Source organism: Pongo pygmaeus, chromosome 16, assembly GCF_028885625.2.
Source record: "Pongo pygmaeus isolate AG05252 chromosome 16, NHGRI_mPonPyg2-v2.0_pri, whole genome shotgun sequence".
NCBI classification, from domain to species: Eukaryota; Metazoa; Chordata; class Mammalia; order Primates; family Hominidae; genus Pongo; species Pongo pygmaeus.
The window spans coordinates 57,854,363-57,874,466 of NC_072389.2; the positions used below are offsets into that span (position 1 = coordinate 57,854,363).

A 20,104-nucleotide genomic window follows, 5' to 3' on the forward strand; every position below is an offset into this window, starting at 1 on the left:
CAAACTACCATAATAAATTAATGTTATCAAATTTTAAAATATAAAATTTCAAGTGTAAAATTCCCAGATTTTATCTTTCTTTATATTTTATAAACACACATACACACATCCTAAAAGGTTTCGAGGTGGAATTTAGAACATATCACATAGTGGCATCTACTGGAAATAAATAATAATGCAGACTTCTATATCAATCCTATTTTCAGTTAAGAATGAGAATACAAGGGCAAAATTGTGTGACTAAAGATTATAACCAGAGTATTATTTGCCAACATGGAAAAAAATGGCCAAGGTTGTTTTTTTTTTTTTTCCCTGAAAGAGTAAAAGGTAGTAGAGGTTAATAACTAGAAATATGTAAAACCACTTAAAACCAATGTAAGAGTTTATTATGATGACCACTATATAGTTGCTACTCATTGCCTTAATTTCTTCCACACTCATCCTTAATAACTGCGTGTGTACATGGTGTCATACTCTAAATAAGATTCCTGTTACAATTCTGATTTTTAGAATCAACATTATTTATTGTTAAAGACCATCATTTTGTGAAATTCTGTTTGAAACACACAAATGAATTTTGAGATAAATACCTTCTAGATGAGAAGCTTTTCAGATGTAGTAATGAAGAATCCAGATCAAAGCAACCTGATTGTGTTTTTCTTTGAGGAACCTAAGGTCAAAACGATCATTTGTGATATTAAAAAAAAAACTGTAATTTTTTTCTTGAATTGATAAAACACTTTTTAAATGAAATTTAAGCATATCTTTGAAATATTACAACTTCTCCTATAATAGCTTATTTAAAATCATGCTGTTCATTACATATTGTTCTTACGTTATTAGTGTTGAAAAAACAGATGATTAATAAAAGCAGTTTTACTAGGTTTTGATTTTTTAAGAAGCAGAAACAGTTTTTTCCAAAACCAAATCCTGCATGGAATTCCAATATATAATATAAGGAAGATTTTGCTTTTTTGTATACGTCTCTATTTTTTTGGGTGCTGGGAAACACTTCCAACTTTAAAATAAAAAGGAAAAAAAAAAAAAGAAAACCGAAATAGAGACAGGAGCCTGAGGTCCCACCAGCACTGCCCACACTTTGCCCATTCCACCTACTGCAACATTTCCAAGAATCCTAATGCTTTACAGAGAATAGATTTGAAAAGTACTACGCTCCTAGGCTTTCAACCATCACTGTATACCAGATTACATTTAAAGCAAAACACCACCTAGCTCAAAATATCCTAAAATCAAAGACCTAAATGTTAATTAAAGGTAAAATCATATACAACATACAAGTTAGCCAGTTTTGTTTCTAGAATATTAAATATGTGTACCTGACTCTCTGGTCTAATTAGTGACTGAAGAAACAGATGACACTGAAAATTTAAACCACCTCAACATTTTGGAGAGTTGTACAAGTGCACCATGTTATTTACTGTAGTAAGAACTTATTGTGAAATTTTCAATCTAAACCCTCGTGTCTTCAATTCTGGAAAGTTCTCTACCTTCATTTCTAATATTGCATTTTCTTATTCCATTTAGTCCTTCTTTTTAAACTTCTGACTTACATCGAACATCTCATTCTCTTTATGGCTTTTTCGTATTTTACTATTTCTCTTCCTTTTTGTGCCTCATTCTAGGTGCTTCCTAAATATTTGTCTACTCACTCACAAAATCTCTATTGAGCTGATCCTAGTTTGCTGTTTAATTCATCTGTATGTGTATGCATGTGTGTGTATACACTTCATGCATTTTTCATATCTAGAATTTCTATTTAGTTCAAATCCACATTCTTTCATCTAAATTCCCTATCTTTGCCTTCGTCTATCTCCCAGAACACTTTAAACAGTTATTTTTAACTCTCAAGTTGCTGTGATAACAGAGTTCCTATATGTGCATCCTCCCATTTCTTGCTCCTGCTGATTCTTTTAAGGTGCTTTGTAATTTTTTTTTTCCTCTAAGGTCATCTTCAGTAAGAGGTATTTTCTATAAAAATAAGTCCTTGCTGCCCTGGGTTATAGATGTGGGATAGTTTCATGTTTCCCCTACCAATACTAAATGGATTTCATGGGTTCCAATTTAGTTTTTATGGCTGTTTCTTAGCTAGACATCTCTGAATGTCATAGATAGTATAAATTCAGTACCCCTACCATGTGTGGCTTAGATTTAGGTACAATTTATTTCAGGTGCTTCTTTTTCTCCCATGTACTCCACCGCTGAGTAAATAGATGGATATATTTTCCCCCTCTCTCATTTATAGAAGGCCAGTCTTCCCTGTGCCTGGCTTTATGAAGAATCTGGTCTCAGCTAAGACTGTTACAGACTTGCAGCCTTGATTCCTGTTCTCAGCAGGGGCACTGAACCCTAGTGCTATTTTAGGTTCAAATATCCTAGCAGACCAAAATTTGCCCCAGGTTACTCCTTGGGAATTTTTCTTTCTTGCTCTTACATAACATTATGCATTTGGAAGTTATACTTCTTCCAGAATCTCTGTGTGGGGGAAGGGGCAAATGTCTTCCTGTATTGACTCAGTCTACCATATTGACCAAAAGTCTGTGGTTTTTTTTTTTATACCAGCAAGACGCTGAAAATTTCTTCCCTGATCACTTGGGCATTTTAAATCACCTCTTAGGTAGGTCTAACATTTGGAGTTTTTATTTTAAAATGGACAAAAAAAATCTGAACAGACATTTCTCAAAAGACAATATGCAAATGGCCAACAGGTATATGAAAAAATGCTCAACACCACTAATCAGAGAAATGCAAATTAAAACCATAATGAGATGTTGTCTCACTCTGGTTACAATGACTTCTATCCAAAAGACAGGCAATAACGGATGCTGGCAAGGATGGAACAAAAGGGAAACCCTCATACACTGTTAGTGGGAATGTAAATTAGTACAGCCACTGTGGAGAAGACTATGGAAGTTCCTCAAAAAACTAAAAATAGAACTACCATATGACCCAGCAATCCCACTGCTGGGCATATATCTTAAGGAAAGAAGAGGGAAATTACTATATTAAAGAGATAGCTGCACTCCAATGTTTAGTGCAGCACCATTTGCAACACCCAAGATATGGAAGCAACCTAAGTGTCCATCAATAGATGAATGAATAAAGAAAATGTAGTATATACACAATGGAATATTATTCAGCCATAAGAGGAATGAAATCCTGTCATTTGCAACAATATGAATGAAACTGAAGGACATTATGCTAAGTGAAATAGGCCAGGCAAGAAAGACAAATATTCCATGTTCTCACTCATATGGGGGAGCTTAACAAAAACAATTGAACTAATGAAGATAAAGGGTATAAGGATGGTTGCCAGAGGCTTGTAAGAGTTGTGAGGAGGGAGGGATAAAGTGGGAATGGTTAATGGGTTCAAAAACACTGTTGGATACAATGAATAAGATCTAGTATTTGGTAGCATAAGAGGGTGACTAAAGTTAACAATAATTTATTGTATATTTAAAAATAAGAGTGAAATAGGAAGGTTCCTAACACAAAGAAATGATAAAGGCTTGAAGTGATAGATAATCCATCTACTCCGATTTGATCATTACACATTGTATGCCTGTATCAAAACATCACACGTACCCTGTAAATATACACAACTATTATGTACCCATAAGAATTTGAAAAAACATGGCCGGGCGCCGCGGCTCACGCCTGTAATCCCAGCACTTTGGGAGGCAGAGGTGGGCAGATCACAAGCTCAGGAGATCGAGAACATCCTGACTAACACGGTGAAACCCCGTCTCTACTAAACATACAAAAAACAACAAAATCCATTTGGAATTTTTTAAAGTTGTTTGGACTTCAACTTTTCTAAAATAGAAGCCTGAGGTCCAAGTTGTACATTTAAATTCTACATCTATTGTTCAATAATTATTTTTTGAACATATGCGAGATACTGTATTCTTTTAGTTACTAAAAAACACAACTAAAAATACATTTGTGGCAAATTACACGGATTTTTAGTTCTGCTATACAATTTACTGCTTACCTCAAGTTTAACTGAAATGGCAGCCATACCAACTAACTACTGACTGCTTACATGCAAGAGGGATGATACTAACCATCCTCACAACACTAAGGCAGACATTATCATCCTGATTTACATATGAGGAAACTGAGACTCCAAGAGATTGTGTTGCATAACTAGGGGGAATTCAGTGTGACTCCAAAGTGATGCTTTTAACCACTGCACTCAGATCTCTAAATCTATTAGTAATTGAGGAGTGGAGAGATTTATATGTCTCAAGATGATTAAGTGAAGGGATTCCAAATCAAAAACAGCAATAGATTTAACTTGCAGATGACCCAGTTAGTGGTATCAGTAAGATACAAATCCACTCGATGGTTTTTGTTTTTTTCACATCTAGTAACAGTTAAAATTTGAGGCAAAAGAATTTCAGAGAAATTTTATAACTAATAAATTTCATTTTTATTCACATTTTTGTCTTTTCGTGTATTATCACATAGCTGTTAAATGTGTTATCAAAAAATAAAATGTTTCCTAACTGGAAATTTAAAGATATCTAAATTTTTTTCAATTAAAATTTGAATGAAATTATTTGTAAACCTTTCAGATGTATGCAAGTTCTAAGCATGAGATAAGAAAAAAAATGCTTACAGGGCTTGAAAGAAGAGGCAATCCAGTTTGAGGATGAAAGGCTCTGGTTGAAGTTCCATCCAAGGAATGAAAATCATGTTTTCGCCACACATTTGAATGTTTCAGTGTAGTCCTCTGTTAGGAAAATAATTAGATGTTAATTGTAATATTTAAATACCATTTAAAGAACTTGGACAGTGTTTTTGTTTTTAGACTCATTCCTAATACATTCTGAGGTATTGCTGGTGAAGTTGGTGATATACAGGTGGGATATCCCTTATCCAAAATACTTGGGGACTAGAAGTGTTTAGAAGTTTGGATTTTTTTTCTGATTTTGGAGTATTCGCATCATATATACTTTACTGGTTAATCACCCCAAATGCAAAAATCCCAAATCTGAAACATTCCAATGAAAATTTCCTTTGAGCACCTTGTCGGCAATCAAAAAGTTTGGGATTTTCGAACACTTCAAATTTGGGATGCTCAAACTGTATATCTACATCTTATGTTTACACACAATATATATATTCCAATTGGAAAACAATGTCTAAAATGGTTACTGTAATATGCTGAATAAATTAAGTTCTAAAGAAAATATGTCCAAATGTAAATGCTTTATATGGTCATATTTGTTCAGAATTTATCATCTAGCAAACTAATATCTGATTATTTCAATTTGTGAAAAAACTACTATGGTAGTCCCCTCTTATTCTCAGGGGATATAGTCCATGAACCCCAGTGGATGCCTGAAATCACGTGTAGTATAAAACAATATATATATATTTTCCTATACATACCTATCCTAAAGTTTAATTTATAAATCAGGTACAATAAGAGATTAATGATAATAATAAAATATAATTATAAAAATATGCCATAATAAAAGTTAAGTGAATGTAGTCTTTCTCTCTTTCAAAGTATCTTATTGTACTGTACTCACCTATTTTCTCACCTGGTTGACCATGAGTAACTGAAACCATGAAAAGGAAACTGTGGATAAGGGGCGACTACTGTACTCACAGGAAACATTCGTGTAATATTGTAAAATATAAAACTATGTCAATATTAAGAGCCATTTTCAGATGATATAATTTGGTGGAACATGATACAGAAATATAAGAAACACTGTAAATTAACAATTATATATAATGCAGTCACAGCACTATGTTTTTGATGTGATACAAGAAATAGGCTAATTCTTAAGGATTGGACAAGTTCATACCCAAAGATCAGAAATTCATAAAAATTACATGAATAAAAATTATAAAAGACTATTCTGGGTCTTGGCTCTACCATTTATTAGCTTTGTGACCCTGGCAAGTTATGTAATTTCCCTAGCTCAAGGTCCTCATTTGTAAACTGGAGTTAGTAAAAGCACCTACCCTCCTATCAAAGTGAGAGGGATTAAGTAAGCCAACATGTGTAAAATATTCAGAAGGGGCACACAGTAAATTGTTTACTATATTTAAAACAGGTACATGAAAAAAATGAATCTTAGTGGGCTGGAAAAATATCATGGCCAGATTTAAGCCTCCCTATTAGAAAAAAGAAAGGATCATAAGAACCGAACATTCTTAAGGCCAGTGTAGTTTTTTGTGACAATTATACTTTTAGAAAATTGGAAACTACCATTTGATTAAACCCCATGTTACAGCGAGATTTTCTGAAGAAAAATATAAACTGGAAACATGGCAAAATTTTAAAACTCTGTCCAGAAAAGCTAATTTGAGTGATAAAGAAGACAAACCAAGGTCATTTAGACTTGGATCAAGGTACTTAAGAAGAAATTTTCTATATAATTGAGATACTGCTTAGAAAAGTAAAGGAAAGTGAAGCCTAATGATCTTTAGAAATTAAAAGGTGGTTTGGTAGGAAATCAAATAAAATGAAAATAACTTAAAATATCTTTTACGTATATAGTACATTAAGGTCTACAAAATATTTATAAATTGTTTGATTATCACCAATCTAAGACAGGCAAAACAGATTAATCATGAGTCTTGTAAAATTGAGAAAACAGGTTTTTAGAAGTAATACGACTTATTTACGGTCACTTAAGGCCTAAACTGTGAAGCCAGGACTAGAACTCAGGTGTTTTGACCAGTAGCTTGGTGGTTTCCCTACAGACACTTTGAAAGTCATTAACTGACCAACGGCATAGCACAGTGGGCACACTGCTAATATTGGGTCCGACCTACTAACAAATAATACATTAAGCTAATACAAATTTTATTTCTGACTCCTGTTTTTGCTCTAAGAATTGTTTATAAGTACTGAAATAAACAAAAAAGGGCAACAGGAGGAATTAATTCATTTTCTAAACAAGAGGAATGAACCAAGAACTTGTACAGTCCACAAATTTGTCCTTGATTATTGTGAGGTAGTAGAAAGGAGCCTGGATTAGGAGTCAAGAGACTGGGGTGGGGGTGCCAGTTGAATCACTAAGGACTTTGTACAGCTACTGGTATGTCATTGTCTTTGAGTCCCAGTTTCCTCATAACTGTCCTACCTGTCCCATATGGTGAAGTACCAAAAAGAACCAAGTATCCTATTAGGTTGGTGCAAAAGTAATTGAGGTTTGCCATTACCTTCAATGGCAAAAACTTCAACTACTTTTGCAGAAACCTAATATGTAATATAACAGAAAGTTATATACAAGCAACATACAAAATCCAAGTAGTACTTTATAAATATTATATAGTATTCATTCTCTTGAAATTACAAATCAAATATTAAAAAGCTGAGTGCTTCTGTTTTGGTTGGTTGGTTTTTTTCTGTTTTTGTTTTTTTGAAACAGGGTCTCACTCTAACGCCCAGGCTGGAATGCAGTGGCACAATCATAGCTCACTGCAACCTTCAACTCCTGGGCTCAAGTGATTCCCCCACCTCAGCCTCCCAAATAGCTAGGCCTACAGGCATGTACCACCATGCCTGGCCAATTTTTATTTATTTATTTTTTTTTGTAGAGATAGGGTCTTACTATCTTGCCCAGGCTGGTCTCCAACTCCTGAGCTCAAGTGATCCTTCTGCCTTGGCCTCCCAAAGTGTTGGGATTATAGGCTGTGAGCCACTGTGCCTGGCCTGGGTGCTTCTGACTAGAAGAAAAAGAGGCCTTTAAGATAGGGGAGCAGGGGGATAACAGAGCTAAAAGACCTAAATAATAGACCTAACATGTCATGAAAACAATTACTGTCCTATTAACAGTTTTTTAAAAAGGTACCACTTCCTATTTTTTAAACAGCATGATCTTTATTTCCTCCATTTACTTAGCATTTGTTCTTAGGAGAGTGGGTTATTTGCAAGGATGTTAACACTAGTTCTGTAGGTTTATTATTGTATCAGATTGTGTGTCCTATAGATAATGGAACCTTGGGCCTTTATAACTAGATCTCCTGTGAACAAAATTTAAACCATAACAAACATCTGAGACTTACATTTGACATATTAGATGTTACTTACAAATACCTCTGTATTTTTTGGTTGCTCACACGTAGACAAACAGTCTTTTATACTTCTTCTCTGAGAATAGTTTTGGGATTTTTCATTAGTTGGATCTTCTTTCTTATCCTGTTCATTTTTTAATTGGTTTGACTTTTTACATTTGAAACCTTCATTATCTTTATTGAGATAATTCTCTATGCTATTAAGTTGAGTATTTTGTTCACATGTCTTAGGCCTTTTTGAGTCTTTATTTGAGGACATGCTTTCATATTTGTTCAAATATTCAGACATTTCCAACACAGTAACTTTTATTTTTGAGTCATTTTTTTTTGAATCGTCAGATTGAAGATTGCCAAAGAATTTTGGATTATAGTTCTCATTTATTATTTTTTCCTTATACTTATTTGTACAAATCTGTTTGTCAATACTGGTGCAGTTTGAATACTGTTTATCAATTCCATTGCTCATTTCTTGTTCCTTGAATCTGCTTGTCAAATCTAAGTTATTTTCTTTGTGCTGAGACAAAATTGAGGAAGTCGATAAACTAGAACTTTTGTTCTGTGTCTCCTGATATGTACTTTGGATGATTTCACTAGGATTGTTCTGACACTGATTTCTTGTTTGACGTTTCAAAGAACACTTTTCTTTACTATTATTTTTAAAAGAAGTAAAACATTTATTAGGTATTAAGTTTTTCCCATCACTGATGTCTCCCAACAAGGAAAATTTTGTGTGAGAAATGGAAACTGAGGACTCATTCTTATTTTTCTTCAACAAATTTTTGTCTTCATATGAACTCCTAAACACTTTAGATGCAACCGAACTGGAGTCACGCATGTTCAATGACTGCCGGGGGATATGTGATGCTGTTGGATCAATGTGCTCCAAGTGTTGAGCAATCCTTGCAATAACATCTTGCCGCTCCTGGAGTAAAGAGCCTATCAAAGGATTAGCCTCTCCAACAGGCATATGAGAATGAAAGTCATTAGGAATACAAGTTTCACTTCGAGGAGTTTCTGGTTTTAGTCGAATTTTGCCCTCATTGGTGTCTTCTGGGGAAGTAAACTCTGGACTACCAAAAGTCATGGAGAAAGTTTCTTTACCTTTTCTCACATTCTCATTTTCTTGTGAAACCCGGAAAAGTTTTGAATGGAGTGAACTAGACTCTTGAGTATTAAACGGATATCCAGAAACATGTGAAGTGCTTGGATCACAATGAATCAAATGCTGGGCAATTCTTGCAATGATTTCTTGCCGCTCCTGAATTAAAGAGCCTATTAAAGGGTTAGTCTCACCAGCTGACTGCCAGAAACTCTGGCGGTTAGAGATACTGGAATCAACCATTGAAAATGATTTTAAAGTTCTCACTGATGTTTCATGTGATTTTATATCGCCTATACCACTAAAGCCTAGAATATTGGCTTGAGATGTCCCATGGTCAGATTTACTGCCACTGCCTGGATATAGTTTGACATTTTTGACAGCTGCAGTATATTCTGGACTTGGGCCACTTTTTGCATGTAATACACTTTCAGGTGTCATGGTCCAAGTTTGTTTGCTACACAGACGCTGTGAACTGTTTGTACCACATTGTTCTGCTTCATTTGGATTATGGTGCTGATGAGTTTTAAGTTTATGTTGTTGAATTCTTTTCTCATAAAGGCCAATATTAGTGTGAATACTGCAGGTCAAAACTGGATAATTAGATTGTCTGGGCAAGGACTGAACACTGACTTTCAAGGCAACATTGTGAGAAACATTGGGAACAGGAAACACATGCTCAATTGGAGTCTGTGAAAAATTCCACTGAAGGTCTACGTCAGCAGCACTGATTCTAGAATCACACAGAAAAATACTGTATTAATGGATTATAAAGGTTATATCCTTATTATTGTATATTATTTTAAATGTAAAGCAGTCATACACTTATTTTTGTTCGCATTAATTACCACTGAGGTTTACTTTTAGCCACTTTACCATGCATATAATTTTGATAAAACCAATGTAAGTGATATAATAGCTTATGCTTGGAAGAGATGATCTTTTTAAGAACACCAGATCACTTAAGCATTAAAGCTCAAGAATATTATAACTTAAAAATATTTGTTAAAGGGGGAGGAGCCAAGATGGCCAAATAGGAAGAGCTCCGGTCTACAGCTCCCAGCGTGCACGACACAGAAGACGGGTGATTTCTGCATTTCCATCTGAGGTACCGCGTTCATCTCACTAGGGAGTGCCAGACAGTGGGCGCAGGTCAGTGGGTGTGCGCACCATGCGTGAGCCGAAGAAGGGCGAGGCATTGCCTCACTCGGGAAGCGCAAGGGGTCAGGGAGTTCCCTTTCCTGGTCAAAGAAAGGGGTGACAGACGGCACCTGGAAAATCGGGTCACTCCCACCCGAATACTGCGCTTTTCCGACGGGCTTAAAAAACGGCGCACCAGGAGATTATATCCCGCACCTGGCTCAGAGGGTCCTACGCCCACGGAGTCTCGCTGATTGCTAGCATAGCAGTCTGAGATCAAACTACAAGGCGGCAGTGAGGCTGGGGGAGGGGCGCCCGCCATTGCCCAGGCTTGCTTAGGTAAACAAAGCAGCCCGGAAGCTCGAACTGGATGGAGCCCACCACAGCTCAAGGAGGCCTGCCTGCCTCTGTAGGATCCACCTCTGGGGGCAGGGCACAGACAAACAAAAAGACAGCAGTAACCTCTGCAGACTTATATGTCCCTGTCTGACAGCTTTGAAGAGAGCAGTGGTTCTCCCAGCACGCAGCTGGAGATCTGAGAACGGGCAGACTGCCTCCTCAAGTGGGTCCCTGACCTCTGACCCCCGAGCAGCCTAACTGGGAGGCACCCCCCAGCAGGGGCAGACTGACATCTCACACGGCCGGCCGGGTACTCCAACACACCTGCAGCTGAGGGTCCTGTCTGTTAAAAGGAAAACTAACAAACAGAAAGGACATCCACACCAAAAACCCATCTGCACATCACCATCATCAAAGACCAAAAGTAGATAAAACCACAAAGATGGGGAAAAAACAGAGCAGAAAAACTGGAAACTCTAAAAAGCAGAGCGCCTCTTCTCCTCCAAAGGAACGCAGTTCCTCACCAGCAACGGAACAAAGCTGGACGGAGAATGACTTTGACGAGCTGAGAGAAGAAGGCTTCAGACAATCAAATTACTCCGAGCTACGGGAGGATATTCAAACCAAAGGCAAAGAAGTTGAAAACTTTGAAAAAAATTTAGAATGTATAACTAGAATAACCAATACAGAGAAGTGCTTAAAGGAGCTGATGGAGCTGAAAACCAAGGCTCGAGAACTACGTGAAGAATGCAGAAGCCTCAGAAGCCGATGCGATCAAATGGAAGAAAGGGTATCAGCGATGGAAGATGAAATGAATGAAATGAAGTGAGAAGGGAAGTTTAGAGAAAAAAGAATAAAAAGAAACGAGCAAAGCCTCCAAGAAATATGGGACTATGTGAAAAGACCAAATCTACGTCTGATTGGTGTACCTGAAAGTGACGGGGAGAATGGAACCAAGTTGGAAAACACTCTGCAGGATATTATCCAGGAGAACTTCCCCAATCTAGCAAGGCAGGCCAACATTCGGATTCAGGAAATACAGAGAACACCACAAAGATACTTCTCAAGAAGAGCAACTCCAAGACACATAATTGTCAGATTCACCAAAGTTGAAATGAAAGAAAAAATGTTAAGGGCAGCCAGAGAGAAAGGTCGGGTTACCCTCAAAGGGAAGCCCATCAGACTAACAGCAGACCTCTCAGCAGAAACTCTACAAGCCAGAAGAGAGTGGGGGCCAATATTCAACATTCTTAAAGAAAAGAATTTTCAACCCAGAATTTCATATCCAGCCAAACTAAGTTTCATAAGTGAAGGAGAAATAAAATACTTTACAGACAAGCAAATGCTGAGAGATTTTGTCACCACCAGGCCTGCCCTAAAAGAGCTCCTGAAGGAAGCACTAAACATGGAAAGGCACAACCGGTACCAGCCACTGCAAAATCATGCCAAAATGTAAAGACCATCGAGACTAGGAAGAGACTGCATCAACTAACGAGCAAAACAACCAGCTAACATCATAATGACAGGATCAAATTCACACATAACAATATTAACTTAAAATGTAAATGGACTAAATGCTCCAATTAAAAGACACAGACTGGTAAATTGGATAAAGAGTCAAGACCCATCAGTGTGCTGTATTCAGGAAACCCATCTCACGTGCAGAGACACACATAGGCTCAAAATAAAAGGATGGAGGAAGATCCACCAAGCAAATGGAAAACAAAAAAAGGCAGGGGTTGCAATCCTAGTCTCTGATAAAATAGACTTTAAACCAACAAAGATCAAAAGAGACAAAGAAGGCCATTACATAATGGTAAAGAGATCAATTCAACAAGAAGAGCTAACTATCCTAAATATATATGCACCCAATACAGGAGCACCCAGATTCATAAAGCAAGTCCTGAGTGACCTACACAGAGACTTAGACTCCCACACAATAATAATGGGAGACTTTAACACCCTACTGTCAACATTAGACAGATCAACGAGACAGAAAGTCAACAAGGATACCCAGGAATTGAACTCAGCTCTGCACCAAGCGGACCTAATAGACATCTACAGAACTCTCCACCCCAAATCAACAGAATATACATTTTTTTCAGCACCACACCACACCTATTCCAAAATTGACCACATACTTGGAAGTAAAGCTCTCCTCAGCAAATGTAAAAGAACAGAAATTATAACAAATTATCTCTCAGATCACAGTGCAATCAAGCTAGAAGTCAGGATTAAGAATCTCACTCAAAACCGCTCAACTACATGGAAACTGAACAACCTGCTCCTGAATGACTACTGGGTACATAACGAAATGAAGGCAGAAATAAAGATGTTCTTTGAAACCAACGAGAACCAAGACACAACATACCAGAATCTCTGGGATGCATTCAAAGCAGTGTGTAGAGGGAAATTTATAGCACTAAATGCCCACAAGAGAAAGCAGGAAAGATCCAAAATGGACACCCTAACATCACAATTAAAAGAACTAGAAAAGCAAGAGCAAACACATTCAAAAACTAGCAGAAGGCAAGAAATAACTAAAATCAGAGCAGAACTGAAGGAGATAGAGACACAAAAACCCTTCAAAAAATTAATGAATCCAGGAGCTGGTTTTTTGAAAGGATCAACAAAATTGATAGACTGCTAGCAAGACAAAGAAAAAAAGAGAGAAGAATCAAATAGATGCAATAAAAAATGATAAAGGGGATATCACCACCGATCCCACAGAAATACAAACTACCATCAGAGAATATTACAAACACCTCTATGCAAATAAACTAGAAAATCTAGAAGAAATGGATAAATTCCTCGACACATACACTCTCCCAAGACTAAACCAGGAAGAAGTTGAATCTCTGAATAGACCAATAACAGGAGTTGAAATTGTGGCAATAATCAATAGCTTACCAACCAAAAAGAGTCCAGGACCAGATGGATTCACAGCCGAATTCTACCAGAGGTACAAGGAGGAACTGGTACCATTCCTTCTGAAACTATTCCAATCAATAGAAAAAGAGGGAATCCTCCCTAACTCATTTTATGAGGCCAGCATCATCCTGATACCAAAGCCTGGCAGAGACACAACCAAAAAAGAGAATTTTAGACCAATATCCTTGATGAACATTGATGCAAAAATCCTCAATAAAATACTGGCAAACAGAATCCAGCAGCACATCAAAAAGCTTATCCACCATGATCAAGTGGGCTTCATCCCTGGGATGCAACGCTGGTTCAATATATGCAAATCAATAAATGTAATCCAGCATATAAACAGAACCAAAGACAAAAACCACATGATTATCTCAACAGATGCAGAAAAGGCCTTTGACAAAATTCAACAGCCCTTCATGCTAAAAACTCTCAATAAATTAGGTATTGATGGGACATATCTCAAAATAATAAGAGCTATCTATGACAAACCCACAGCCAATATCATACTGAATGGACAAAAACTGGAAGCATTCCCTTTGAAAACTGGCACAAGACAGGGATGCCCTCTCTCACCACTCCTATTCAACATAGTGTTGGAAGTTCTGGCCAGGGCAATTAGGCAGGAGAAGGAAATAATGGGTATTCAATTAGGAAAAGAGGAAGTCAAATTGACCCTGTTTGCAGACGACATGATGGTATATCTAGAAAACCCCATTGTCTCAGCCCAAAATCTCCTTAAGCTGATAAGCAACTTCAGCAAAGTCTCAGGATACAAAATCAATGTACAAAAATCACAAACATTCTTATACACCAACAACAGACAAACAGAGAGCCAAATCGTTAGTGAACTCCCATTCACAATTGCTTCAAAGAGAATAAAATACCTAGGAATCCAACTTAAAAGGGAAGTGAAGGACCTCTTCAAGGAGAACTACAAAGCACTGCTCAAGGAAATAAAAGAGGATACAAACAAATGGAAGAACATTCCATGCTCATGGGCAGGAAGAATCAATATCGTGAAAATGGCCATACTGCCCAAGGTAATTTATAGATTCAATGCCATCCCCATCAAGCTACCAATGACTTTCTTCACAGAATTGGAAAAAACTACTTTAAAGTTCATATGGAACCAAAAAAGAGCCCGCATCGCCAAGTCAATCCTAAGCCAAAAGAACAAAGCTGGAGGCATCACACTACCTGACTTCAAACTATACTACAAGGCTACAGTAACCAAAACAGCATGGTACTGGTACCAAAACAGAGATATAGATCAATGGAACAGAACAGAGCCCTCAGAAATAACGCTGCATATCTACAACTATCTGATCTTTGACAAACCTGAGAAAAACAAGCAATGGGGAAAGGATTCCCTATTTAATAAATGGTGCTGGGAAAACTGGCTAGCCATATGGAGAAAGCTGAAACTGGATCCCTTCCTTACACCTTATACAAAAATCAATTCAAGATGGATTAAAGACTTAAACGTTAGACCTAAAACCATAAAAACCCTAGAAGAAAACCTAGGCATTACCATTCAGGACATAGGCATGGGCAAGGACTTCATGTCTAAAACACCAAAACCAATGGCAACAAAAGCCAAAATTGACAAATGGGATCTCATTAAACTAAAGAGCTTCTGCACAGCAAAATAAACTACCATCAGAGTGAACAGGCAACCTACAAATTGGGAGAAAATTTTCGCAACCTACTCATCTGACAAAGGGCTAATATCCAGAATCTACAATGAACTCCAACAAATTTACAAGAAAAAAACAACCCCATCAAAAAGTGGGCGAAGGACATGAACAGACACTTCTCAAAAGAAGACATTTATACAGCCAAAAAACACATGAAAAAATGCTCACCATCACTGACCATCAGAGAAATGCAAATCAAAACCACAATGAGATACCATCTCACACCAGTTAGAATGGCAATCATTAAAAAGTCAGGAAACAACAGGTGCTGGAGAAGATGTGGAGAAATAGGAACACTTTTACACTGTTGGTGGGACTGTAAACTAGTTCAACCATTGTGGCGATTCCTCAGGGATCTAGAACTAGAAATACCATTTGACCCAGCCATCCCATTACTGGGTATATACCCAAAGGACTGTAAATCATGCTGCTATAAAGACACATGCACATGTATGTTTATTGCGGCATTATTCACAATAGCAAAGACTTGGAACCAAGCCAAATGTCCAACAATGATAGACTGGATTAAGAAAATGTGGCACATATACACCATGGAATACTATGCAGCCATAAAAAATGATGAGTTCATGTCCTTTGTAGGGACATGGACGAAATTGGAAATCATTCTCAGTAAACTATCGCAAGAACAAAAAACCAAACACCGCATATTCTCACTCATAGGTGGGAAGTGGACAATGAGAACACATGGACACAGGAAGGGGAACATCACACTCTGGGGACTGTTGTGGGATGGGGGGAGGGGGGAGGGATAGCATTGGGAGATATACCTAAAGTATAATAAAAAAAAAAATTTGTTAAAGCAGAAAAAAGGACTTTGTAATTGCTAGCACATAAATGGATTCAGCTAATTCTATTGTGCAAGGTGATTAAGAGACACCCTATCTTATGGCCATCTGCCTAAAAAGCCAGTTCGCTGTTTAGCAGCCTATATATTTACATTATCCAAGATGCCAAAAATTAAGTCAAACAGAAATTCAGCAGCTCAGAAAACTTTTCTACTTTATAATGGCAGCATTAAGTCCATTGGTTCTCTAAAGTAAGCTTAAAAGTTCTCTTGATATTATTCTATACCAAATTTAATACAACAAACAAAATTCATATTGAGTCAATCTAAATCTCTCTAACTTGTTTTGAAAAACCTCAGTAAATTTTATCCACTTATATTTAGAACTGCAGGAAATAATCTATTTAAAAGGTAAAATGCCATTCGGTTGCTAACCAAGGTGGCTGAATATGCACTGTCCTTTTTTTTTTGGCCCTAGACATACCTGTAGAGAATATTTCGTGGAATAGCACCATGAGAAACACTCAGCCATGCACTTAACTGAGAAAAAAACACAAATGAGCGGACAGCCAACAGAAGCGTCTTCTCTTCAATAAATCGGTCACCATTCCTAAAGGAAGTAACAAAGCATAATTTAAATGTAGGCAAGTACAAAATGACTGAATTTTAGAATGGCAGAAGCCGACATCCATAAACTTATCACTCAGGATTTGTGCTTTGAAGAGCATAGGAATGCACTTACAATGTCACTTCAAGTCACAATTACTAAATTTAAGTACTATATTTACTCATATTTAGTGCCAAATATAAATACTATCTCAATTTTATTACACAGAGGAATTCAAAGACATGATACATTAAAATAATTTATAGGAAGTAATGGAAAACTTGATTTACCAAGAACAACTCTGAACTACGTTCAACAACTTACTGTCGAGGAACTGGCTCCAAGATCCATCTTTCTAATAATAATGCATCTTGCTTAATTGCAGGATCATTTAGATCAATTCCCTCTGCGGTGGGCCCATCATCGCTGTAGCAGCAGTCTGGTAGTAGCATCATTTCCACCATGATTGGAAGGTTATTCTTCCACAACAATGTGACCTCAGACCTAGTTCGTCTGGCTTGGCGGCACTTAGAGAAAATGAATATAAGCAAAATGTCTCAAAAACCCACCTAATTTTGTATTTAAAATAGAAAATTATAATTGTAAAGTAGACATCTGTATGAGAAATGAGTCAGCTAATACAGAGCTTTGCTCAGAATTGGCTATCTAGGTTTCCCCATTTAATAACAGATCTATGCTAGTAAGCTCTAGAGTGCAAGGATTAGTAATGAACATTTATTTTATTTTATTTTTTTTGCGACTGAGACTTGCTCTGTCACCCAGGCTGGAGTGCAGTGGTGCGATCTCGACTCACTGCAACCTCCGCCTCCTGGGTTCAAGCGATTCTCCTGCCTCAGCCTCTCAAGTAGCTGGGATTACAGGTGCCTGCCAGCACGCCAGACTAATTTTTATACTTTTAGTAGAGACAGGGCTTCTCCATGTTGGCCAGGCTGATCTCAAACTCCTAACCTCAAGTGATCTGCCCATCTTGGCGTCCCAAAGTGCTGGGATTACAGGAATGAGCCACTGTGCCCGGGCTGTATTGAACATTTATAATGCAAATTTTCTTGAGGAGTGTATCTTTGCTCTACCTTGTGGAAAAGGAACTGCTATATCCAATGTCTGACAGGCCTCTGAGTTGGCCCAGCCTTGCCTACTTTATTAATTTCATCATTTCACAGGAAAGATTACTTCTTAAATCTGAACACCAAAATATTAAAAACTCATTTTCATTAAACACTCACAATAAACAAGATCTTTTTTTTTTTTTTTTTTTTTTTTTGAGATGGAGTCTCACTCTTGTCTCCCAGGCTGGAGTGTAATGGCACCATCTTGGCTCACTGCAACCTCTGCCTACTGGGTTCAAGTGAATCTCCTGCCTCAGCCTCCCGAGTAGCTGAGATTACAGGCACCCACCACCACACCCAGCTAAGTTTTGTATTTTTAATAGAGATGAGGTTTCACTGTGTTGGCCAGGCTGGTCTCGAACTCCTGACCTTGTGATGCGCCCTCCTCAGCCTCCCAAAGTGCTGGGATTACAGGCGTGAACCACTGCGCCCAGCCTCAAAATAGACATGATTTTTAGAGTCTAAAATTTTGGATCACATTTGAGAAACTAATAAGTGGGAGAAAAATTCTTAAAGCAAATTATATGCTACTACACCAAAATATTTTGAACAATGTTACACAAAAACATTAACAAAAAATATCTTCCCATAAAAAAAAAAAAAGGAATACAAAAGGGAAATTGGTTAATGCAGGGAAAATAATCATAACAACATCAATTTACCAAATGAATAACAACACAAAGTGGATGAGCCAGGGCTGAGATTCTAAAAATAAAGCAGACTGGGCATCCTGGCTCATGCCTGTAATCCCAGCACTTTGGGAGGCTGAGGAGGGTGGATCATGAGGTCAGGAGTTCGAGACCAGTCTGGCCAATATGACGAAACACCGTCTCTACTAAAAATACAAAAATTAGCCTGGTGTGGTGGCACGCACCTGTAGTCCCAGCTACTCAGGAGGCTGAAAGAATTGCTTGAACCCGGGAGGTGGAGGTTGCAGTGAGCCAAGATCACGCCACTGCACTCCAGCCTGGGCAACAGAGCAAGACTCCGTCTCAAATAAATAAATAAATAAAGTAAAATCCAACAGCAGAGATAGTCTTAAATCTAGCTTATGAGACAGCAGGTATGAAATTGGGTGCCCACCTCCCCACTGATCAGCAAAGCTACCTGCAGTGCCTTCAAGAGCCTTATTTGAGAGCCAAAGTTATTAGCTATGGTCCAGGATTTGGATTTTTTCCCTTTATGATTATGATCAATTTTACATTGAAATATGATAATTATAACTGTAATAAAATAAAGGTGATGATGAACATAAACTAGTTTATATAAAAGATATAAAGCATTCAACACAAAATTCTCACCTGGGCCAGCTTGTCACTACATTCATGTTTGGTAGTTACTGGGTAACAAGACTGTGCTGGAGGGCAATGAAAGCTTTCTGTTCGACCTTTTACAGAACATTCAGGTGTTCGTCCTTCTGTTATCAGCAAGGCCAAAGAGACCAAGAACTCCTCTGCATCATATTCAAAATATTCATCCAGAGTATCTGATATAAAAAAGGGGCAAAGGGTCCTCAATTTAATGTACTCTTAATAAGAACTCATCTGGTCTGCCTAAAATAACTAATGTCACATTACACATTTAAGTATATTCATTTAACAAAGAGTGAAAATAATAAAAATGAGACAATCAAAATATACTAAACTTTTGATTCACAAACTATAGAAGTGAGGAGATGATGGGTAATTCCAAATTCTAGTTGAACTGGTATATTAATTATAATTATAATATAATTAATAATAATAATAATTATTATTATTTTTGAGACAGAGTTTCATTCTTTTTGTCCAGGCTGGAGTGCAATGGCGCAATCTCGGCTCACTGCAACCTCCGCCTCCTGGGTTCAAGCGATTCTCCTGCCTCAGCCTCCCAAGTAGCTGGGATTACAGGCATGTGCCACCACGCATGGCTAATTTTTGTATTTTTAGTAGAGAAGGGGTTTCGCCATGTTGGTCAGGCTGGTCTCGAACTCCCGACCTCCGGTGATCCACCCGCCTTGGCCTCCCAAAGTGCTGGGATTACAGGCATGAGCCACTGAGCCTGGCGTATAATAATTATATTTTTGGGTCATGTGTGGTAGCTTACTTTTCTAATTAAAAAGTAACACATTTTCTGAGAAATTTATAAAATTCAGAGAGTAAGACAAAAACAACTCATTATTCAGAGATATCTATTGTTAACTTTATAGCCTAGAATAATTATATTTTTGGGCTGGGCGTGGTGGCTCATGCCTGTAATCCCAGCACTTTGGGAGGCCGAGGTGGGCAGATCACCTGAGGTTGGGAATTTGAG

At 37.5% G+C, this 20,104-nt stretch overlaps 1 protein-coding gene across 11 annotated transcripts in view; it reads right to left on the reverse strand.

Annotated features, from left to right (window-relative positions):
* Nucleotides 1–20,104, reverse strand: part of ATOSA (atos homolog A) — a 111,780-nt gene that overhangs the window by 18,783 nt on the left and 72,893 nt on the right. For 8 of the 11 annotated variants that reach the window (XR_010123956.1, XM_054452467.2, XM_063652626.1 and 5 more), the window contains 6 exons: nt 19,114–19,298; nt 17,010–17,212; nt 16,563–16,688; nt 8,081–9,896; nt 4,643–4,756; nt 591–670 (listed from right to left, as the gene is read on the reverse strand). Coding sequence is in view for 10 of the 11 variants with exons in the window: in XM_054452467.2 (XP_054308442.1) it covers nt 591–670; nt 4,643–4,756; nt 8,081–9,896; nt 16,563–16,688; nt 17,010–17,212; nt 19,114–19,298 (2,524 nt within the window). In the remaining variant the exon portion in view is untranslated. The remainder of the gene's footprint in view (nt 1–590; nt 671–4,642; nt 4,757–8,080; nt 9,897–16,562; nt 16,689–17,009; nt 17,213–19,113; nt 19,299–20,104) is intronic. The other 3 variants (XM_063652629.1, XM_063652627.1, XM_063652625.1) reach the window with 1 other exon arrangement.